The sequence below is a fragment of the Nilaparvata lugens genome, chromosome 6 (assembly GCF_014356525.2).
Source record: "Nilaparvata lugens isolate BPH chromosome 6, ASM1435652v1, whole genome shotgun sequence".
Taxonomy (NCBI): domain Eukaryota; kingdom Metazoa; phylum Arthropoda; class Insecta; order Hemiptera; family Delphacidae; genus Nilaparvata; species Nilaparvata lugens.
The window spans coordinates 39,662,049-39,681,950 of NC_052509.1; the positions used below are offsets into that span (position 1 = coordinate 39,662,049).

The following is a 19,902-nucleotide window of genomic DNA, read 5'->3' on the forward strand; positions in this document are numbered from 1 at the left end:
TAAGGTGATATCAAGTAATATATTAAGAGAAATTAAAGTTATTATCTTGAGAAAATAAACGACAATGATCCAAACTACTCCATGCAATATTGTCATAATGAATATGATAATATTATTCATTGTCATATAAATATGACTACATGCAATATTGCTTTTGTTTTCTTCAACGCTCTATAATCATTTTAAACCAATAATATCTGGAAATCAACATGGTTTCCTGACTAAACGTTCAACAGTTAGCAATCTTCTATTGTTTACTAATTTTGTTTCTGCAAACCTTGATAGAGGCTCACGTACTGATACCATTTACCTTGATTTTTCTAAAGCCTTCGATAAAGTAGACCACAAAATCCTTTTACAGAAAATATTTGCCTTAGGATTCAGGTCTGAATCGGTAGCCTTTTTCCATTCATACCTACTTGATCGATTGTTTTTTGTACTCTTTAACAACATTATAGAACAGTGACATTTTCTAGTAATTCAGGAGTACCTCAGGGTAGCAACTTGGGGCCGCTCATATTTCTACACTTAATTAATGACATTTCTTCATGTGTAAAAAATAGCAACTGCCTAATATATGCAGATGATGTCAAAATTTATCGCGCCATAAATGACTGTCGAGACACTGAGTTATTACAACAAGACTTAGATAGAATACATGATTTGAGACTGAGAAATAAACTGGTACTCAATATACAGAAGTGCAAATACATTATTTTCACAAGGCAGCGGACGCCGGAAGTTTTCAGCTACTCAATGCAGGGTAAACAACTTTAAAGAGTTTATTTAATGAAGGATTTGGGCATTTTCATTGACTCCACCCTCAATTTCAAGGAGCATGTTAATTATGTTGTTAAAAGTTCCAATAAGATGTTAGGCTTTTTGATAAGAAATGTTAGACATTTCACAGATATTGGGCTTATAAAAATGCTCTACTAATCTTTGGTGAGAAGTCGATTAGAGTACTGTGCTGTGATTTGGAATCCATATCAGAATTCTTTTGTAAACTGTGTTGAACGCATACAGAATAGATTTCTTAGATATTTATTTTATAAAAAACATTATATTTATTGTCCATATGATCAGTCTATGCGTGATCTGAGAAGCACTTTTCAAATAATGTCTTTGAGTAAAAGACGTGACTATTTATCACTAATTGTGCTCCATAAAATTCTTAATACTCAGATTGATGTTCCTAATTTTGTTCAATACATGTACTTCTTTGTTCCATTAAACAGATCACGTTTAAACTTTAAACATGTTATTTGCAATATAAAGATCTAGAACAGTGCAACATACAAATTGTTTCCTTCAAAGAACATTGCGCCTGTACAATAGTTAAAACCCGATTCTGGACCCATTTGGTGATAATTTACGCAAATTTTGTTTTAAATCTATGCAAGCGCTTCAATTTTAACTGTCACATTATTTTGCAGACCTTCAATATATTCTTCCTTTTATTTTTCCCCCGTTCTTTTTTTTATCAAATTTTTCGTTTTCTTCATTAAGTTTTTTAAAATGTAGTTCTTATTTATAATCAACTTTTTTCTAACTATCTTATCTTCTCATAAGCAATTTTTTTCTGTTTTCTTAATCAAGTTTATCTTAATTTTTAATATCAAGTTCTTATTTCTTAATCAGTTTTTCTCTAAGCAACTATTTTCTGTTTTCTTTATCTAGTTTTGTTTTGCTTTTTAATTTTAAGTTCTTAATAATATTATTTCTAAATCATTTGTGTCATACTTTTTGTTTAAATGAGGTTTGTTTTGGCGTTAAGCTGTAAACCTCTTCGAGTTGTACTTTTTTCATGTAATGTATTCTGAATAAATAAAATAATTTCGTTGACAATGTAAAATTCGGAGATTATTTTTAATATTTCCTCTTGTATATTTTATTGATAACATTCAAATTTCAGATGTCTGGGGATAGCCTGGAGCTGGCAGATTCCTATTTGAGGAAAACACATGCATTGGCCGTGAGCTATGAGTCCCAAATCAAGGAGCTCTTGCATTGTCAATTGGACCAATTTAAATCTAACAGTATTCCATTGAGAGCAGCAATAAGTTTTAGATATTTATTAACAGTCTATACCACTGTAACGTTATTGATGGTTTTCACAAACTCGTGAAATAAAATATGTGATAATATCGACGTGTTCAATTTTTTTATATAAAAACTGATTTTTTAATTTCCATAAAATATAATTATGATTTTATACGGTTTGAAAACGTTGACTCAATTGATCACAGTATCAAGAAGATGGCATTACATTATTTCAACATAATAAATATAAGAATTTCTAAAAATTGGTTTGAAAACATATTTATGACAAAAATATTTCTTAATGTAATCTTTCAAACAGTAATTGCATCAACTGAGGGAGGTTTACTAAATTATAAATTTAGTTGGGTAGCAGTTAGTAGCATTTTCATAATAAGCATACATACTTTATGTGTACTACAGTAACTATATAATCCTATTATATTAAGCGAGCAATTTATGTATATATATATGTTTATTTTTATATCTGGTTATTTATGTTTTACGGATCTCGAAAACGGCTCTAACGATTTTCAAGAAATTTGGAACATAGTAGGTTTATGATATAAAGATTCGATTGCACTAGGTCTCATTCTTTGGAAAACTTGCTGAACGACATTAAAAGGATAATTCATCCTTGGAAAACAGATGATAATTTCATTGTCTCTCGATAACAGAAGATGCGTGTGCCTGTGTGGGAGAGAGACAGAATTATTTCCAGCTGTGTAATCATAATCAATCAGCGAGAAATTTTATCTAGCTAGACAATTTGATCAACATAATCTGATTTGTTGACATGACATGATAATCCTCCTAAACTAGAGTATATCATAATTTTCAAAGTTGATCATTATTTGACAATTTCAAGTGATTAGTGAGTGTTATTTTGTTATTCAATTTTTGGTTTGTATATAATATAAATTATAAATTTTCTGTTTTCAAATGTTTGAACAGAAAATTGAACCTGAATTCAAGTGTATGGAACATAAGCTACTTTCTGGACTATTTATAGTGTATAAATCAAAATTCGGGAAAGAAACAGTTTTGGGCTGTGCTGTTAGTACTTCCCCAATCATTTTAAAGAATTGTGTTTGGTTTATCAAAAGTCAATAAATAAATAACGAGCGAAGCTCGGTGTCCCAAAACCTAATCTAACTATAACTGGGTAATATAGCCTAGTTACTGTAATGTGTACTTTCTGTATGGCAGGGGTTGATTGTTATTTATTGGGATTGACCTGTAAGCTGTATGTATAAAAATGTTGACACATTGAGATTTTGTATTTTCCAGTAATGAGCAACTCTATAGTCAGAAATCTAATCGTTATAGAGAAATCTATTTTTTCCCGCGTATATCAGTTTTATTGAATATTATTTTTCCTTTAGTATTTCCTTGTAGTATTTTAAACAATTTTGTACTAAATTCAACTTTTGCCTTTATTTGTCACTTTACTGATGCTCAATTTGACTGGTTTTAGACTCAATTGTTAAAATTTAAATAAGGTACTTCAGGAAATTATATTTTATTTGTTTTTTCAGTTTTTATATATTTTTTTGTTTTTACTATTGCTCTAATTCTGTTTGTGTGAAATTGACAAAGATTTATTCTTTTTTTTTAGTTATCAAAATCAAGTGACTGTCTCGTTCATATTATTATGTACAATAACAATAGAGTAGAACTTCAACCACAGCTGTTGAGCTACTGAAGTTCTTTTCTTTTTTCCATCATGATACTGTTTCTTTATAATAATTGCATTGTAAAAATATTTGTAAAACATGTCAGTGTTGTGAATAAATTTCAATTTCAAAAAAAAATCATAAATCAGTATTCTAGCAATTAAGTGGATAGAGTACCCATCTAATTAATGTGTTATGAAGAGTATGGACGTCACACAGTTTGACTGAATCATACGTTCAAAACTTTTGGAGAAGGCCACTGAATTCAATATTCTTTCAATTAATATTCCCAGGATTGATGTAGAAAAATGAATAAATATAGAATATTGTTTGAAAATGATACCCTGAACTCAATTGTGTACTTGATACAAACAAGTATTTTATATTCAAGAGGAAATCGAAATATTCAAGGAAGCCCAACTTCCTTGCTGGGTTTTAGCGATTCAGTTATAAAATGTTTCAGTGACGGCTCTAGAAAATTATCTTGAGTATTTAGGCAACTAGATTATAATTTTACAATTATAATGAATTCACTATACACAAGGAACTTAAAATAATACAGCGTCTAGAAAAAACATATAAAATTTATTCAGTTATTGTGACGTTCAAGACAATTTCATCAATAAATAATAATAATCTATCAGTTAATAAATATTAAATTACAAAAATCTATAAGATTTAAACTTTGCCTACGTCACTAGTAGGTCGTTGCACTTTCTTAGATGGACTGACATTATACAGCAGAATAGAGACCATGACAAGGACTGAGCCCAGAATGAACTGATAAGATAGACTGAAATCGAATAAATAGATGGAACCGACACTTGACAGGACAATTGCCAAGGATGTGGCGAAACCTTTGAGTATGTTGTCAGCGTACTTGACGACAACTGCCACCACTAATCCTCCAATCGCTTGAAGGTAGATTAGATAAATCACAAACAGGTCATAGCCGACGAAAAAGCCATGGCTCAGTATTTTCTCATAGTCACTCACAAAACACGTTATCATTCCTATGGGCAACGAAAGGAGACTCAGCTGCACGTTTCTCATCCAAATTGAAATGTTGGAACCCTTGAGTATCATTTCAAAATAAATTCCAGCAAAGCCAGATAGCATGCAAGCTGTAAGAGCGGCAGCGAACCCCTTCAATCGATTCTGCTCCAAATCACTACTGCGAGAAGTCGAATCAGAAGAGCTGGCTAGTTGAACTAGAACTATGCCCAACACTAGCACTATGAGAGCCACCCACTGTTGTAGGGGTAGAGTACGTTTAAGCATCACCACAGCGAATACAGCCGTTGTCAAAATTTTCAACTGATAAGTAACCTGATAAGTAGCTGCGTCCAAATGTGAAGCGGATACATACAATAAATTGTTCTGCAAAATATAAACAAAAGACGGAATGCAAACTTTGAGCGTATCCATCGGTTGTTTGATAATGATGCTGTGTAACTTATTCAGCCAGCGTTCATAGTTTTTCTCCTCTTCGAAGAAAACGAACACAAGACAAAGGACAAGTTTGGTGAGTTCTGACATAAGAACGGCGGTAGAAGAGAGGAATAGTTCTCCCGGTCGAGTTCGAGCGTAACGCATACTCAGACCCAGAATGGAGTTTTGCAAAGTCAGCACAACCAAGCTGGTCACTTTCAGAAATCTTAACTTCCTGGCATTCATGGTTACTGTATGATCAACTGTCATCTTGCAAAAACTTACAATAACGAAATAGTTGACACTACTCAAACACTTTCAACTACTACACAGTTAACATTTACTACTCATTAACATGAGTTGATAAGCTAACTTACATTAAAAGTCTTACTAAAAAAATTGATTTCAAAGAAGCTGCTAGTTGAAACCTTATATCAGTCTAGAGATTGTTACTTTCAGACTAGCATGATTTAATTCAATGAATTTTAAATGCATATCTCAAAAGTTTTTCAACTATTTGACAGTAAAAGTGTAACACATTTTCACTTGGAATAGTGTGGGAAGTAGTTTTGCTGTTAATGGAACTCCGAAGTTGATCCAGATTGGACACTAGATATATCTGTGGTGACTCAGAGGTTCAGTGTTGCTCATCCAGTACGGTAGTCTTCAATGCCATTACTCTTTCCATTCTATCCTGGTTGCTCCTGAAATGGAGAATGACACAATTTAGTAATGTTGTTTGGTATAATGGAAATGATCAATTAGAGAATTACTGGTGTTCATCAAATTAGCTGATTTTATTCCAAATGCTAATAAGTTAGTTGTGGGATTAATATTTTACAAATCAATGAAGGCAAAATTGAAGATTAAGGAATAGATTACATCGGAAGTGATAGTACAGAGGTCGTAAGACAATGTGTGAATTTCCTAGGTTTCATGATTGATGAGTCTGGTATGGGAAAGAAACGCAATGAAAATTGAATCAAAGATCAGCAAAGGAATATTTCTGATATGAAGAGTGAGACTATGTGTGAGTTCTCATGTGCTGAGGAGATCTACTATTTGCATTATAGCAATTCAAGTCGAGTGACCTTACTTTGGGTTCATAAGTCCTCAAGTTTAAAGTTACCGAGAATGCAAAAAAATCAAGAATAAATCTGATTTGTGGACTCCCTTCCCGATCTCATTGTAGAGAAAAAATTTGTTAATCTTGGAATAATGCCAGCTCCTCTACTTTCTGTTTTTCCAGAGCCTACTGTACATCGACGAAAAGTAAGGAACAGCCTACTGTACAAAGTGAGAAATAGGAATGCTTTAGGTTTGATCAGGTTTAATTACATTGGGACTCGAAAAACTTTTCTTTATGCACCAACAAAATATATAATATTCTACCTCCATCTATAGAAAATTAAAAAATAAATTGAAGGCAATATTGTCAAAGATTGTATTAATGTAATGATTTTGTATAATGAATGATTTTCATCATGTAACAATTTTTCCTAATTAATTTTGAAACTGAATAATCACTTGAGTATTATATTCAGATCTGAGCATTAATGGGCAATAATTTCTAGGTGCAGAATTAGTTATTATTGCTCTATTGACCATTATGATTTATAGTAATAATCCTATTCGTTGTAATTATTCTGTTGTGTGTTTACTCTTTGCTGTTTTTATAAGTTATTGTTATACGTTGAAAGAGCTGCAGTACGTATGAAGCTGCAGTGATACGGTAATGACAAGATAATTAACAGAAAAGAATACTTCTCGTTGAGTAAAGCTCTTTAACATTGTATTTTATTTAGTCAAGATAATTTAACTTTTTGTACAAACAATTTAGTAAACGGTGGCAATTTTAGTGTAATTGCAGTTTACCAATTCTAAAAGATTTTCTAATAGGCAGTGCCTTCAGCAAAAAAGGGAAATTTCATTTTTAAATTTTACCAAATCCGCATCTATAGTTTGTATAAAGTATGACTTTGCACTCCATCCAAATAAATAACAGCGTTGCCAAATTTCGACTTCTTATAAATTTAATTCTAATTTAACCAACGAATCGTATGTAGAATATCAGATTTTCCAGTAGTTCTAGAAAACTTTCAGGGTTGAAGCGTTTAAAGGAAATTTAATTTTTTTGATGGAATTGAAAAAATGTTTTTCTTCTACTAAGTTATGTTCTTCACATTGACTGAGAATTTCAATATGAAATTATATGTTTTTTAGCAATGTATGTCAAAAATTACTTCCAGAAAAATGAAGTTCAGAAATGTGTTCTCCAGTACACTCCAAAGGAAACCTTGCAATATTTCTAGTAGGTTCGCTTTTCCGTTATGCATGAGGTAACAAGCTATAACTATATGACTGATTTTACATGACTACTTCTTGATGAAGACTTGCAAATGGTCTCAATCTTTTCGTTACAACAAGTGGAATAATAGTATTGATGAAGTAAACATCGAAATATTCAATATAATAAATATGACAGCCATAATTGACAGTAGCATTGCATGCTAGGGTTCGGCTCAGCAATGATGAAGAGGATAGACTCCATCTACGCAGTCAGTACTTGAGAGCTAAGAAAATATATCGAGCTGAGATTGATGCTGCAAGAAAAGCAGCCAACATGAACAGAATTGAATCTGCAGCTAATCCCTGTAAAGCTGCCTGGGACCTTGTGAATCATTTATCCAAAGTCAGCTCAAGGCCCAAATGTAAAGAAACAACAGATGAGTTTAATGGCTTTTTCATTGGAGAGGTGGAAAGGATTGTTGAGACAATGGATGATGTGCCTTATAATGCTCCGCGCTGCAGCAGCAACAATCCACGACTTGAAATGTGGAAGAAAATTAGGCCCTCAGATGTTGTTCGAGTTATAAACAGATTCAAAAACTCTCCTAGCCCTGACATTATATATATATATATATATATATATATATATATATATATATATATATATATATATATATATGGAGTCACAGTTGGTGTGATGAGGTTTGTTGCAGACAAGATTGATGTGCCCTTGTCTCATGTGCTTGACGTTTGTTTGAGTCATGGCTATTTCCCTGATGCCCTGAAGTTGTCACGCACAATACCAGTCTACAAGAAGGGAGACCCTGAGTCTATGAAGAACTATCAACCTATATCAATCATTCCTGTGATGGTTAAGGTGCTTGAGACCCTAATGAAGGAGCAACTGGTGTCCCACTTTGAAGAAAACCACCTGTGTCTCAGATGCTCAGCATGGCTTTAGACGTGGAAGGTCAACGGTTACGGCTGTCTCAGGGATGATTGACTGCATTGTTGAGGCCTTTGAGAGGAGGGATTATGTGCATCTGGTCCTAGCAGATCTAAGCAAGGCTTTTGATTGTGTACCTCATGGGATCCTTCTGAAGAAGCTTGAGAGTATTGGACTGTGTGGTAATGTCTTGTTGACACTCATCTCCTACTTAGCTGGAAGGAAACAAGTTGTGTCCATTGGTGGTGCTTTCTCCCAGCCCATAAGGGTGGATCATGGCGTGCCGCAGGGATCAGTGATGGGCCGTCTACTCTTCCTGGTCGCGATCAATGACCTTTGACTCATTGGACCTGTCCTTATGTTCGCAGATGACACCACAGTCTACTCAAGGGGGCAGACGGTAGAACAGGCAGAATTAGACACACAGAGAGTTTTTAGCAGTGCCAAACAGTTAGGGTGGTCTATCTTTTGCGCAGACTGAGGACCCTTCTCAGCCGGAAGGACTTGATCATGGTCTATCATGCTCTCTTCCATTCCCATCTTCTTTATGGACTTTTACTGTGGGGACATGCGGCGGCTGCAAGAGTGTGCTGATGCTCCAGAAAAAGGCACTTGGAGTAATGACATGAGTGGGGTATGGTGATTACTGTGTTTGTATGTTTGTTTGACTGGGCGGGCGGGCATCCTACAACCAGTGCCAACATACTCAGTTCAGTTTGCTGCATGCGTAAGGACACCGAGAGCAGTCAAGTCCGCACAAATCGCATCTTAGCCCACCTACATAATACAAGGCAATGGATATTCCACGCTGCACAACTAGTAACAACAAACACTGTCGACCCATTTTTGCCCTTCGCTTGTTCAACCATCTACCTGTCAATGTGAGCAATCTGCAAGGAAGTGACTTCAAAATTAAAATAGTGACGTGGCTGAAGAATAACCCATTCTACACCATGAGTGAATATTTCTATGCACACAAGGACAACATAGCCTGACCTGCCATCTTAAAAGTAAATTCATGACGCCATCTATCCAGTTCACTGGTCTTTGATGAAGAAAAAGGAATAAGAATTTTTACATCAAATGCTATTCAGTTATAGCGAGATATATCGGATTGATTCTACCACCATAGTATTCAGAATCACGCAAACTATATTTCAGAGATTTATTTCATTAAAAGAACTCTTTCCGAGATTATTGAAAGCTTCAATAGACCTAGCTTGAAACATACATTTTTCGGGGACAAAATTACACTTTCTACACTGTTAATTCATTTGCAGTAGACATTCATTAATAATATTGACAGTGTTGTAGAATATTACCAGAGCTTGAAAATTACATAGGCTATAGTTGAGGGCTGTAAGTCCATTTTCCATAGCCATTCCACGACATCATTGGAAAAAAGAAAGGATCAGTTTGTAGCGGAAAACACGTTTTTCTGTCATATACCAAACCTGTAGTGTATCTAATGACTTTTTAAAGGTTCAGACTTGGATATGGTATAAATCTCTTCGTATCATCCTTATTTAAAGAGTTAGACAAATTTACGACAGAACTTGAGTTTGTGGTTTAAGCCCGACTCAACATTTAACACTGATGTGTCTTTTGAATGCTTGCTACCATCAGACTCCCAAATCATGACATCATTTACATCGTAATCATGTGTTGAAAAAATACCCAAGACAGCATTCCCAAAAATATTTCTTATAATAAAATAAGCAAAACGGCAAGAAAATAATAGACACCAATAGAAAGAAGACATTCTTCTCGTTATTTTGATATAAGAATCTTACTCATTAAAATACCCCATAATTATGGGAGAAGTAATAAGTTAATAAAAGTTAAACTTTTTTTAATTTATCAAAAATGTTATTAAATTCACTTTTAATCCTTCAACTCTAAAACCAAATAGATTTATAAGACGTAATAATGCTTAAATTCCAAGAAAGATTTGATATAAATTTTTATGTGTCATAATATCTTAATGCACCTCCAGATGTGCTATGACTATAAAGGCATATTCATTCAACAATAAATATTTTTTTATAATTTAATGCTTAGGTTTATGCATGTTAATGAAATAGCAAGGTAAAATGCAATGAAAAAATGTTGAATAAATACCATAGAGAAAATCAAACAGAATAAAATATTTCAAGGGTACAGTTCCGTATCTGATGTCCCTATTAATTATAATAGAATTATCGATAAAACAAAACATCAAATCACCCATCTAAATTTTTAAAAGGTAGAAGTTTAGGTGTGGAAGGGTAGGCTTTTTCAAATGGCATGTATTTGAGTATTATACAAAATACAGTATATAGGCTACAGTTATTGTATAATTGTGTTACATTTGATATTTTCAATATCAATAATGGGAAAACCATATATGGAACTGTCCTCTATTTATAAGTTATTTTAAATAAAAACTATACAAAAAATACTTACCGCCCTGGATGTTTGATAGCCTCAACTATTCCGGTATACCATGAGAGAATGTGCAAAACAGAACAGCAACTGAAGCATCTATTCGCATTTGTTAAGAAATAAGTTGTCACTATTTGACAGCATTTCCATAACAACCTGATTGAGTATTTCAATGAAAAAACTGTAAAGACGAATGATAAAATATTTAAATTTAGATAGTTTTCTTTCAGTCAGTAATCCTAGCAGTCTAATATGATGTGACAACACAGAAGACAGACAATCAGACAGCCACACACAGCTGATTTAATGTCAACATCGTGCTACATTGCCGCCAACCTAATACTAAATTATACAGTCTGATAAATTCAAGAATTTTGAGCTGAGATAGCAGGCTGAGAAAAAAATTTTCATCCTTTTATTAATTCCATTCCTATCTTGAGCTTCTTTTATAACAGATGACAGAAATGTTGATTGAGTTTATTCATATTTATAGATTGATTATTGTACAGCTATGCAATTGAAAAGGCTGTGGGGAAAGTAGACGATGCAACTCACTCACTCGCACTCACCGACAGCTGTTCGTTTGTGGCAACGCGTTCTCGTGCATGCTTGATGATCGTCTGTCAAAATCATAAATAAACTTCTTTGATCAATATTTTCTTTTAAATATAATCAATTATTGATTCATCATAGACTCCGGTTTGTTAGAATTTGTCTCTTCAATATTATGTCATTGTTTAATTTTTGCCTGTGAAGTTAACTAACTCCGTTGATGCTATTCTCTGTTTACCATGCGAATTGATTGATTGCATTTTCTAGTGCTGGTTTCAAGTATTATTATTATTTAGTTATGTGTAGTGTTTTTTGTTGTAAACCGTGTAGATATTGACATTCTTATTAGCGATTTTGAATTGAAACAGCTTTTCTTGAGGTAAGGTTATCATTCTAAAAAGAACACTGTAAAGCTGCGTTTACACCAAAGTTAATAACAAAATGTTAATAACTCATTCCTTATAGACTCTATTAGCTTGAACATATCTTATCATACATATGATCAACATTTATGTGTTTGTCAAGTTCCGTTCAATCTAATAGAATCTATAAGGATTAAGTTATTAACATTTTGTTAATAACTTTTGTGTAATCCCAGCTTAAATTGCACCAAGTAGAAAGTAGATTTTGCATTGTTACGGTACTGTACCTAGCATTTGAGTAGCGTACATCTTATTTTGGAATTTCTAAGAAATTATAGTATCAAGCTGCTACTTTATATTTTTATCACTAAGTACCAATTCAATCTAAATTATTGAATAATACTCCAAGCAATTATTTTTTTACTTTCACGCATTTTTTAACTTCTTTATGCAGTTTAAAAACTATGCGCATGTCTTATCTGTAAAATACCTTGTGTAATGCCAATGATTATGAATGTTGCTTTATAAAATAATATCATTATGCAATTTATTCTGACAATAGGTTGATTGGTTAAACAATTTCTGCCAATTTACTTTTCTTTAAATTACTTCAATTCTACTAACTACTATAATTTTATCTTTTTATCACGGTTCTTATTGTTTTTCTATATTTATATGTAGGCCTACTGTTCATATTCGAATACTTGTATCCAGTCTAGAAGCCCATATTAAGAACAGGTTTTAGATAAAAATATCGCGGCAATGTGACGTTTGGAGTAGGAAGAAAAAATGAAGATTATGCTTTAATAATCTATGTGCATTCTATGGTTTTGGTTTTTAACCCAAATGATATGGCGTAGGCTAATCATCTTGCAGTTCAAGATTAACGACTGACATTTATATTTTGTCCATTAATTATGAATATTTTTGTTAAATAAAAAGTGTTTAGTAAAAATGTGTTTTAGCAAATACATTTTTATTTTGCCTAATTTTTATTCATTTAAAATTATTTGCACATTTTACACAATAGTGCGGTGTGAGTGAGGGTGACGAAGAGTTGGTTTCAAAAAATATAATTAGAGGCTGAAAGTCTCAGCTGGTATGAGTCGCGATATAATTACTCGTTTAGTTTCAACTACAGTCACGGTCTCACAAGTTGATCCCTGAATCAATTTACCCCTTCCACAGCATCATGATGATGCCATGCATATCAATAACATTTGATCAACCAGCTATCAGAGATAAGTGATACTTACACTATCTTTTCTCTATGGCTGTATCCACCTATTTGAGTCAACCAGCCAGTTTAAGGAACACAGCAGCCAGGCATGCGCAATTGGCTCCCGCACCGAAAAACTAGCGATCAATTAATCAGACCATATTTACATGATGACATCTAGTGATATTTTGTATAGTAACTGGATTTGTAAACTCAGCTATTTGACCTTAACTGGCTGTTTTCTGTAGTGGTGTTGCGTCTACGTACGCCACTCGAAACGTGCAACTTGTTGTTTGCTGTTCCATTTCAAGTCTTCATTCAGTTTCTGATCAATAATTTAGGGTTTATGGGAAAAAGTTAGAACATGATCATGAATGATAACTCCCTTTAGTAATTGACTGCAAAACCTTTGCATCCCTATCATAGAATTCAAGCTGTCACTGATGTTCTGTCAAATGTTTGAATACTGTTACCTTCTTTTCCTAGATAAATTTTGTAGAGTGAAAATTGATGTTGTGGAACGATTCCATAATTGAAGAGACTTGAGATATTGTCAAAAATCTACTTTATTTCAATAAAAATTATTATTTCACAGGAGCATGCAGTTTATTGTTTGTGCTCGCACATCATCGGCTTTTCTTTTATTAGTTCATGGTTTATACATTCAATACGTGTGAAAGGAAAGAAAGCGGGGAACGAGAACGGTATGATGCTTATTTAAACTTGAATTCTTCGTCGTTTTCTGGGATAGACTGTGTCGAGGAATCTTGGGGTAACTCCCCTCAGACTCTGGTCTGGCAGTAGATCTCATGGATCATCCTCCAGTTTTGCCACTGAATAAATGGGCCGCTATATATATGCTAGATATAGATATCGTATATATTATAAACCGTATGTGATATGAATTCTGATTCTATAATAAAAATATTTTATTAATATAACTAGCCGTCAGGCTCGCTTCGCTCGCCTGCATTTTTCATTTGAGCATTTTTATCATATGTTAGGACGATCCAGTCGGGGGTCCAGACTAAACGTCTGGCTAAACGGATATGGCAAGCGAAGCGAGCCTGACGGCTAGTAATATAATATTCCCAGGAATAGCTCCGATTGAAGTAGCAGTGCCCAATAAATTTTCCCGCGATAAGTGCATTACAATCTTCAACTTGGTGCCAACCTAACAAAGTCAGCTCAACTTAATGCCAACCTGACAAAATTATTAATTTAGTTACCTGTTAACAACTGTTTCGAAGAGGTACTCTCTCTAGATTATAGTTCTATAACATATGGTATGGCCTTTTTTCAATTATAATTAAGAGAATAAGAAGAATATAGGCTACATGCTAAAAGACGAACTTTAAACCCTTAAAAACCACCCTTACAGTTAAAATATTGCCAAAAGATTTCTTAGTGCGCCTCTAAAGGGTCAACTGAGCATACCTACCAAATTTGAACGTTTTTGGTCCGGTAGATTTTTAGTTCTGCGAGTGAGTGAGTCACTCAGTCAGTCAGTCAGTGAGTGAGTGAGTGCCATTTCGCTTTTATATATATAGATTAAAATATTCCCCTCACTCTTCCCGAGTCAATAGTGAGTGCTAAGCTTCAAGCTCTTGCAATTTGAAACTGTTCATCGTGGGAACTGTATGATAATATATCATTATTGTAGTTCAACAATTTTAACCATAGTATGCTGCTATGAAAGTAGGTCGATCACTCCTAATTAGCAGTCGTTAAATAGTTATTATCGCTTTAAAAGCACTTTCCTCTGAAGAGAATTTATTAATTTACTGCCGTTATAAGTTTATTAGTTAGCGCATGAACGTGCGCAGCGCAACAAACGACATTCAGCTCTGTAATGCGGTGGACTTGCAATAGTTGTAACGGGCATTGGTGACTGGTGAATCGATACCTACGGCAATAAATTAGCAAGGCAATAAAGAAGAACTTGAACGCGCGGCGATAAATAGTGTAATCTACTTGAGAAAATTGTCGAGGTGATTGAGTGGTGGAGGAAGCTTGTTCTTGAACAAGTTGTGCTTGTGATAGAGTCTTGAGAAAGTTGAGAGGTGTATATTAGAAGACAGGCGTCTCAACAAGATTGGTTATTGGTTTGTTGAGGAAGGTTGACATGATATTATGCTGTTATGTTGCATTACTTGCTCTACCAGTTCTTACTTCCACTTCTTTGAGTTTTTGTCGCCTATTCAATGTTGACTATGCTTATAACAATATTATTTTGATACGAAAATGATTTAGTGCAGTCTTATCAAGATCACAATGTTAGCCTAATGTAAGTGCTTGACTTGTGCAAAACAATCTAGTACAACATCAAATATCACAATTTCATAGTCAACTATATATGGATTGTACACTGTACAGGTACAGGTTTCAATCATAATTCTTTTATACATTATAAAAGTCTTTTCATTATTTATTAGCCTATGAGTTCTAAATACGGTACATGCAATATTGTCACTTAAAAACATTTTCTTTTCATCGCATAGAAGTCTGTATGTTCACCATGTATGGATTAGTCGTGACTCGTATATAATTTAGGCTTAAAGCACTCTTTTTGTGATCATGTTTAAATATTTAGCTCATGTTCTTGACTTGTAGAATTGCTTCATTTGCAGTTTAATGGCCACATTCCTATATACTATACAGTTTATACTATTCATTATGATTTAATACATGACTGTTTTATGTTTTTATTATGGCATCTGTTCTTGACGTCTTGTCAAAAACTCCTTTATTACTTAATAATTGTTTCATGAACGATGATTACATTAGAAAATCTTGGATCTCATGACTCGTAGTGGATGATTATAATAATTGTTCAATTTTTTCATCATTGAAATAATCACTGGAATGGATTTTTTTGGGGTCTTGCCTTATCGAGACATCAAGATTATACATTGATTTTCCAAGAAAATTAAGGAAGTACGCGGAAAAATTATTGGTGTACTATATTGTATAGTTACTGTTTTGCATTTGTTTACCTAATTAAGGTGAATTACCCATTATTTTTACTGTATGCCCTACAGCAATTTACGATTTAGATTGAATAGAAAGAGTTTAGGCTACATGTTTGTACTTTCACTCACGTCTCGTCTTATTTTCTAAAAATACTACTGTATTTCATAATGCATTGAGAGTGTATGAAAAATGAAATCAATTGAACTTAATAGCCTGGAAATGAAAAACAGCCCTTGAATTTGGAATTATTGAAAAATAAAGTATAAATTTCATTTCTCTTTATTCTCCATTATTATCACAGCATTCTGTATAATGCTATAATTATTACAGAAAAAATTATTTACTCACTGAAATATAAGAACGCAACCCTTGAACATGCAATATGTAGGTCTATTGTATGGAAAGCATATTTTTTGCGTAGAGTTATGAACAATGTGTTCTTTCCCAATGGGAATAATCCTTGTTCAGAAACCGTATTTTTATGTTTATGGGATAACAGTACTTTTAGTTAATTTAATCCTAGGCCTAGAATGTTGATGATGAGTTGCAGGTAATGTACGCTTGTTATTATCGCAACTTGATAGAGATGACTTACGTAAACCTTTAATGGAACATGGGACATTGTTCAGCATGAAGTATAGCTCTCAAATAAAATATGCCTAGCAGAGTACCCCCTGTGGAGTGATAAGAAGTATTTACTGGTTTTATCAGTGGAATCGTGTATACTTTCTCCTGTCTAGGATCTCAGACAACTTTCACTGCATATTTCAGTCACATGCTTCTGATACTTGTATTGGTAACAAATAATTTTATCTTTAAATTAGTATGATTGAGCCAAATCAATTACATAATCATATTTGACTTGATTAACTCTTTCTATAACCATTTTAAGATGTAATATCCCTGAATTATGAGTGAGTACGATACTTTTTGTTGTAAGGATGAAGGAATCCTGAGTGCGGTACCTGGTACCTAGTACTAGCTTCCACGTTCACTTTTATGTCCCAAACAATGGCTATATTTGAACAAATGTAACTTCAACAGTACAGTGTCAGTCATAATATATAGATGGATTTATTCACGAGAAAAAGATTGAAATTGCAGCAGTAATTTGGGGACCGAGGTTTCATCTCGTGACTGCATCTTCTTTAGTATAGGTAGTAGAGTTAAGTTTTTTCTAGACTTGGTTCTAGAGATCAAGTAAAAAATCAACCACTTTGATTAGATAGTTGCTGAGTTTGAGACCGGCACCAAAGATGCGTACATACTTCGTAACCATATTCCAACCAATAAGAAAGTGTTTAAGCTATCAGCCACCAGTGAGTCGCCAGAGACCAACCATTGGCAAAGCTTTAGCTAATGTAAAGCACGCTGGGGCACCAGGAATGGTTGCCCGATGTAATGAGCCCAATATGAACCAATACCCCACGTCTCGCTCGGACCCCAACCATTGGCAAAGCACTAGCTAATGTAAAGCACGCTGGGGCACCAGGAATGGTTGCCCGATGTAATGAGCCCAATATGAACCAATAGCCCACGTCTCGCTCGGACCCACTGGTTGCCGAAACTGTTGTCTGAATGTAGTACGAGCCGAAATCCCGATTTGAAAAAAGGTGTTTAAATGATTACTGATGCCAAAATAAGTTCAATAATCATTCGAGGATTCGAGAGGGATGTGACGGATTTTGATTTCACATTTTCGGGTGCGCTCGTATCCCACAAGTGGCATACGGGGGGGGGGGGGGTTGTGCATCACAAGGAAACTCAGTATCATCATAATTATTGTTCTCTGTTTTTGCTTTCAACTGAAGTATTGAAAAATGTTATAAAAGTAGCTCAGTTTCTTGAAAATTTTAATAATGATATCAGTCTCATTCGTGTAGTTTGTGGGGATATTCACAGTTTCGTCGCCTTGAATTATTCTAATACTTCTACTTCAATAATCAAGTTATTAATTTAATTTTTCTTCTGAATTGGACCTTTTTTTAAATCGGAATGACTACTCAGCCACGATACTATAGATAAATGCCTACAAATATTTTAGAGAGCATAGCACACAACTACTATATTGAGTTGGTCCTTTACACTTACCAATTCTTGGATTTTATTCTCAGAATTCTCAAGGAGCAGTAAATGTGAATCGCCTCTATTTTCGTCCATATTTAATTCGCCTGTAAAAAATAGATCAGATATTCATAAAATATTAATATAAAAGTTATGTATATATTCTGAACAGTGTAGATCCATAGGCAATAATATTGGGTCGCATTGAGAGTTGAATAAGCTGTTTGTTTTTAATGCGTTCTACGAGTTATACGTTCCGTATTCGCTCTCAACTCTTTTTGTCTTTCTCTGTTTCTCTCTGACTCCTCAGAAACCTTACGAAAACAAACTGATTCTCTCTTCTCTCAAACATTATTCTCTCCACAGAGAGAGAGGTACGAGCTAGACGGTTTTTTAGTGAGTTGAATAGAGATAACGATTGCATTTAGGTGAGTTGTGGAATGCTTGCAAGCAGTCAGGCTGCGTTTCACGGCTAGCGTCGACTGAGATCAGTGATCAGTGGATCAGTGCATCGATAGACGCCGCGGCAGCCGGAACTCAGCGTTCGCGGTTAATCGGCGTTTGTCGGCTCTGTATTTCGAAAAGTTTGTCGTGTTTGTTCCGCGGAAGTTTTCGAAAATCGAGACAGAACTAGTGGATTTAATCAGTTTTCATCAATTGCATTTTTAGGTAAACCTGATTGAATCTATTCATTATTATTCTATTCTTTTTAATACTGTTAAGCCACATACAGTTAACACACACATCGATTTTTGGACGTACAATTTCTGGCCGTCCTTATTAAGAATTCTACCAGAATTCTGGCGGAACTTGTCAAACATCATTATGTAGAATTTATAAGGACAGCACAAAATCGTACGTCGTTGGTTGATGTGTGTGTGACTGGCTTTAGTTGTTGAAAGTTGTCTTCTATTCGATTCACCATGAAATATTTTTTTCATACGTGAAGAAAGTTTTACTATATGAAAAACAAATAGTTCTATAATTTTGTGTTGGCCTTGAAACCTTTCCGATATAACAAGATAATGATGTAACAGCCATTGAATAATCTACTTACTGTATTGCTGAGTGTCACAGTAACTGACCAGTGTGGTGAAACCTTACATAGAATAACCCTCACTCCCTACCTTGAGGTCATATCGAAATACACATGTTGTAAATGAATACATTATATATTATTATAGTATAGTCTAGTCTTACTAGTCTTACGTTAATTATGTGAGAGATGATTTTTTTTATTTTTATGCAAGTCAAACAAATCTTTAGTAGTCTGCCATTAACTGTTGTCTTGGTTTTCCAGAATCGTTCTTGTAAAAAAATTACATAATAACTTATGTTGGGAGCTTCAATTTGCAATTATTTTTATAGCGTTCCCTTGACATCCATGATAAAATTCCAATATTCTCCTCATTTTCAAGTAGCTACCTATGAATAATTTATAAATCAATAATTTATCTTAAGTTTTCATGATTAGTCAAGTTCTATTTTATGTTATTTCTTAGTTTGAGATATTGCGTTTTTGTTAGACTTGTCTATATCAAATTTTTGTAATGTATGAATTTTTTGTAATAAATTCCAAATTCCAAATAAGTCGTAGAGTAACAACTTTATACAATACTCCAGAGAATGTCTGTTGATTGTCATCAATATTGATGGAATCAGCGAAAATTTTTAAATCTACAAATTATAGGACAAGTTCGTCATTGGTTTTTGGGCTGAATCAGTACTCTCGTGTTCTATTTAGTTAATTTAACTAGTACAATCTGTACCGGCTCTTATTTTTTTACTGCATCTTTTTACTTTTTTTTAAATCGTCATTGCATTATGATCTTAGCCTATACATCGCTACTTAGATGTACTGTACCTGAATTCTTCAAGTTTGTATCGTAGTGAGGACTCATTTGTTGTACTAGAACATTCAAATTA

At 33.8% G+C, this 19,902-nt stretch overlaps 3 protein-coding genes across 8 annotated transcripts in view; 2 read left to right on the forward strand and 1 right to left on the reverse strand.

The window, feature by feature from the left end:
• The window catches only part of LOC111055188 (transferrin), a 54,502-nt gene extending 52,351 nt beyond the window's left edge, over positions 1 to 2,151 (forward strand). The window contains exon 15 of the mRNA XM_039431453.1: positions 1,916 to 2,151. Coding sequence (XP_039287387.1) covers positions 1,916 to 2,128 — 213 coding nt within the window. The 3' untranslated portion in view covers positions 2,129 to 2,151. The remainder of the gene's footprint in view (positions 1 to 1,915) is intronic.
• A 2,131-nt stretch (positions 2,152 to 4,282) lies between these two features.
• Positions 4,283 to 11,123, reverse strand: LOC111055178 (UDP-galactose translocator). The gene is made up of 2 exons (XM_022342346.2): positions 10,828 to 11,123; positions 4,283 to 5,851 (listed from the first exon to the last, which is right to left on the reverse strand). Exon 2 carries the CDS (start codon positions 5,415 to 5,417, stop codon positions 4,395 to 4,397), a length of 1,023 nt encoding a protein of 340 aa, XP_022198038.1. The 5' UTR covers positions 5,418 to 5,851; positions 10,828 to 11,123; the 3' UTR covers positions 4,283 to 4,394.
• Positions 11,124 to 11,376: 253 nt separating this feature from the next.
• Positions 11,377 to 19,902, forward strand: part of LOC111045382 (high affinity cAMP-specific 3',5'-cyclic phosphodiesterase 7A) — a 319,448-nt gene continuing 310,922 nt past the window's right edge. For 2 of the 6 annotated variants that reach the window (XM_039430776.1, XM_039430778.1), the window contains exon 1: positions 11,383 to 11,737. The gene's annotated coding sequence lies outside the window, so the exon portion shown is untranslated. Of the gene's footprint in view, positions 11,738 to 18,477; positions 18,646 to 19,902 lie in introns of those variants that run through there. The other 4 variants (XM_039430779.1, XM_039430781.1, XM_039430777.1 and 1 more) reach the window with 4 other exon arrangements.

Bases quoted from the DNA above. Each gene is read 5' to 3' on its own strand.
- LOC111055178 (XM_022342346.2), bottom strand. From the start codon at position 5,417: ATGACAGTTGATCATACAGTAACCATGAATGCCAGGAAGTTAAGATTT.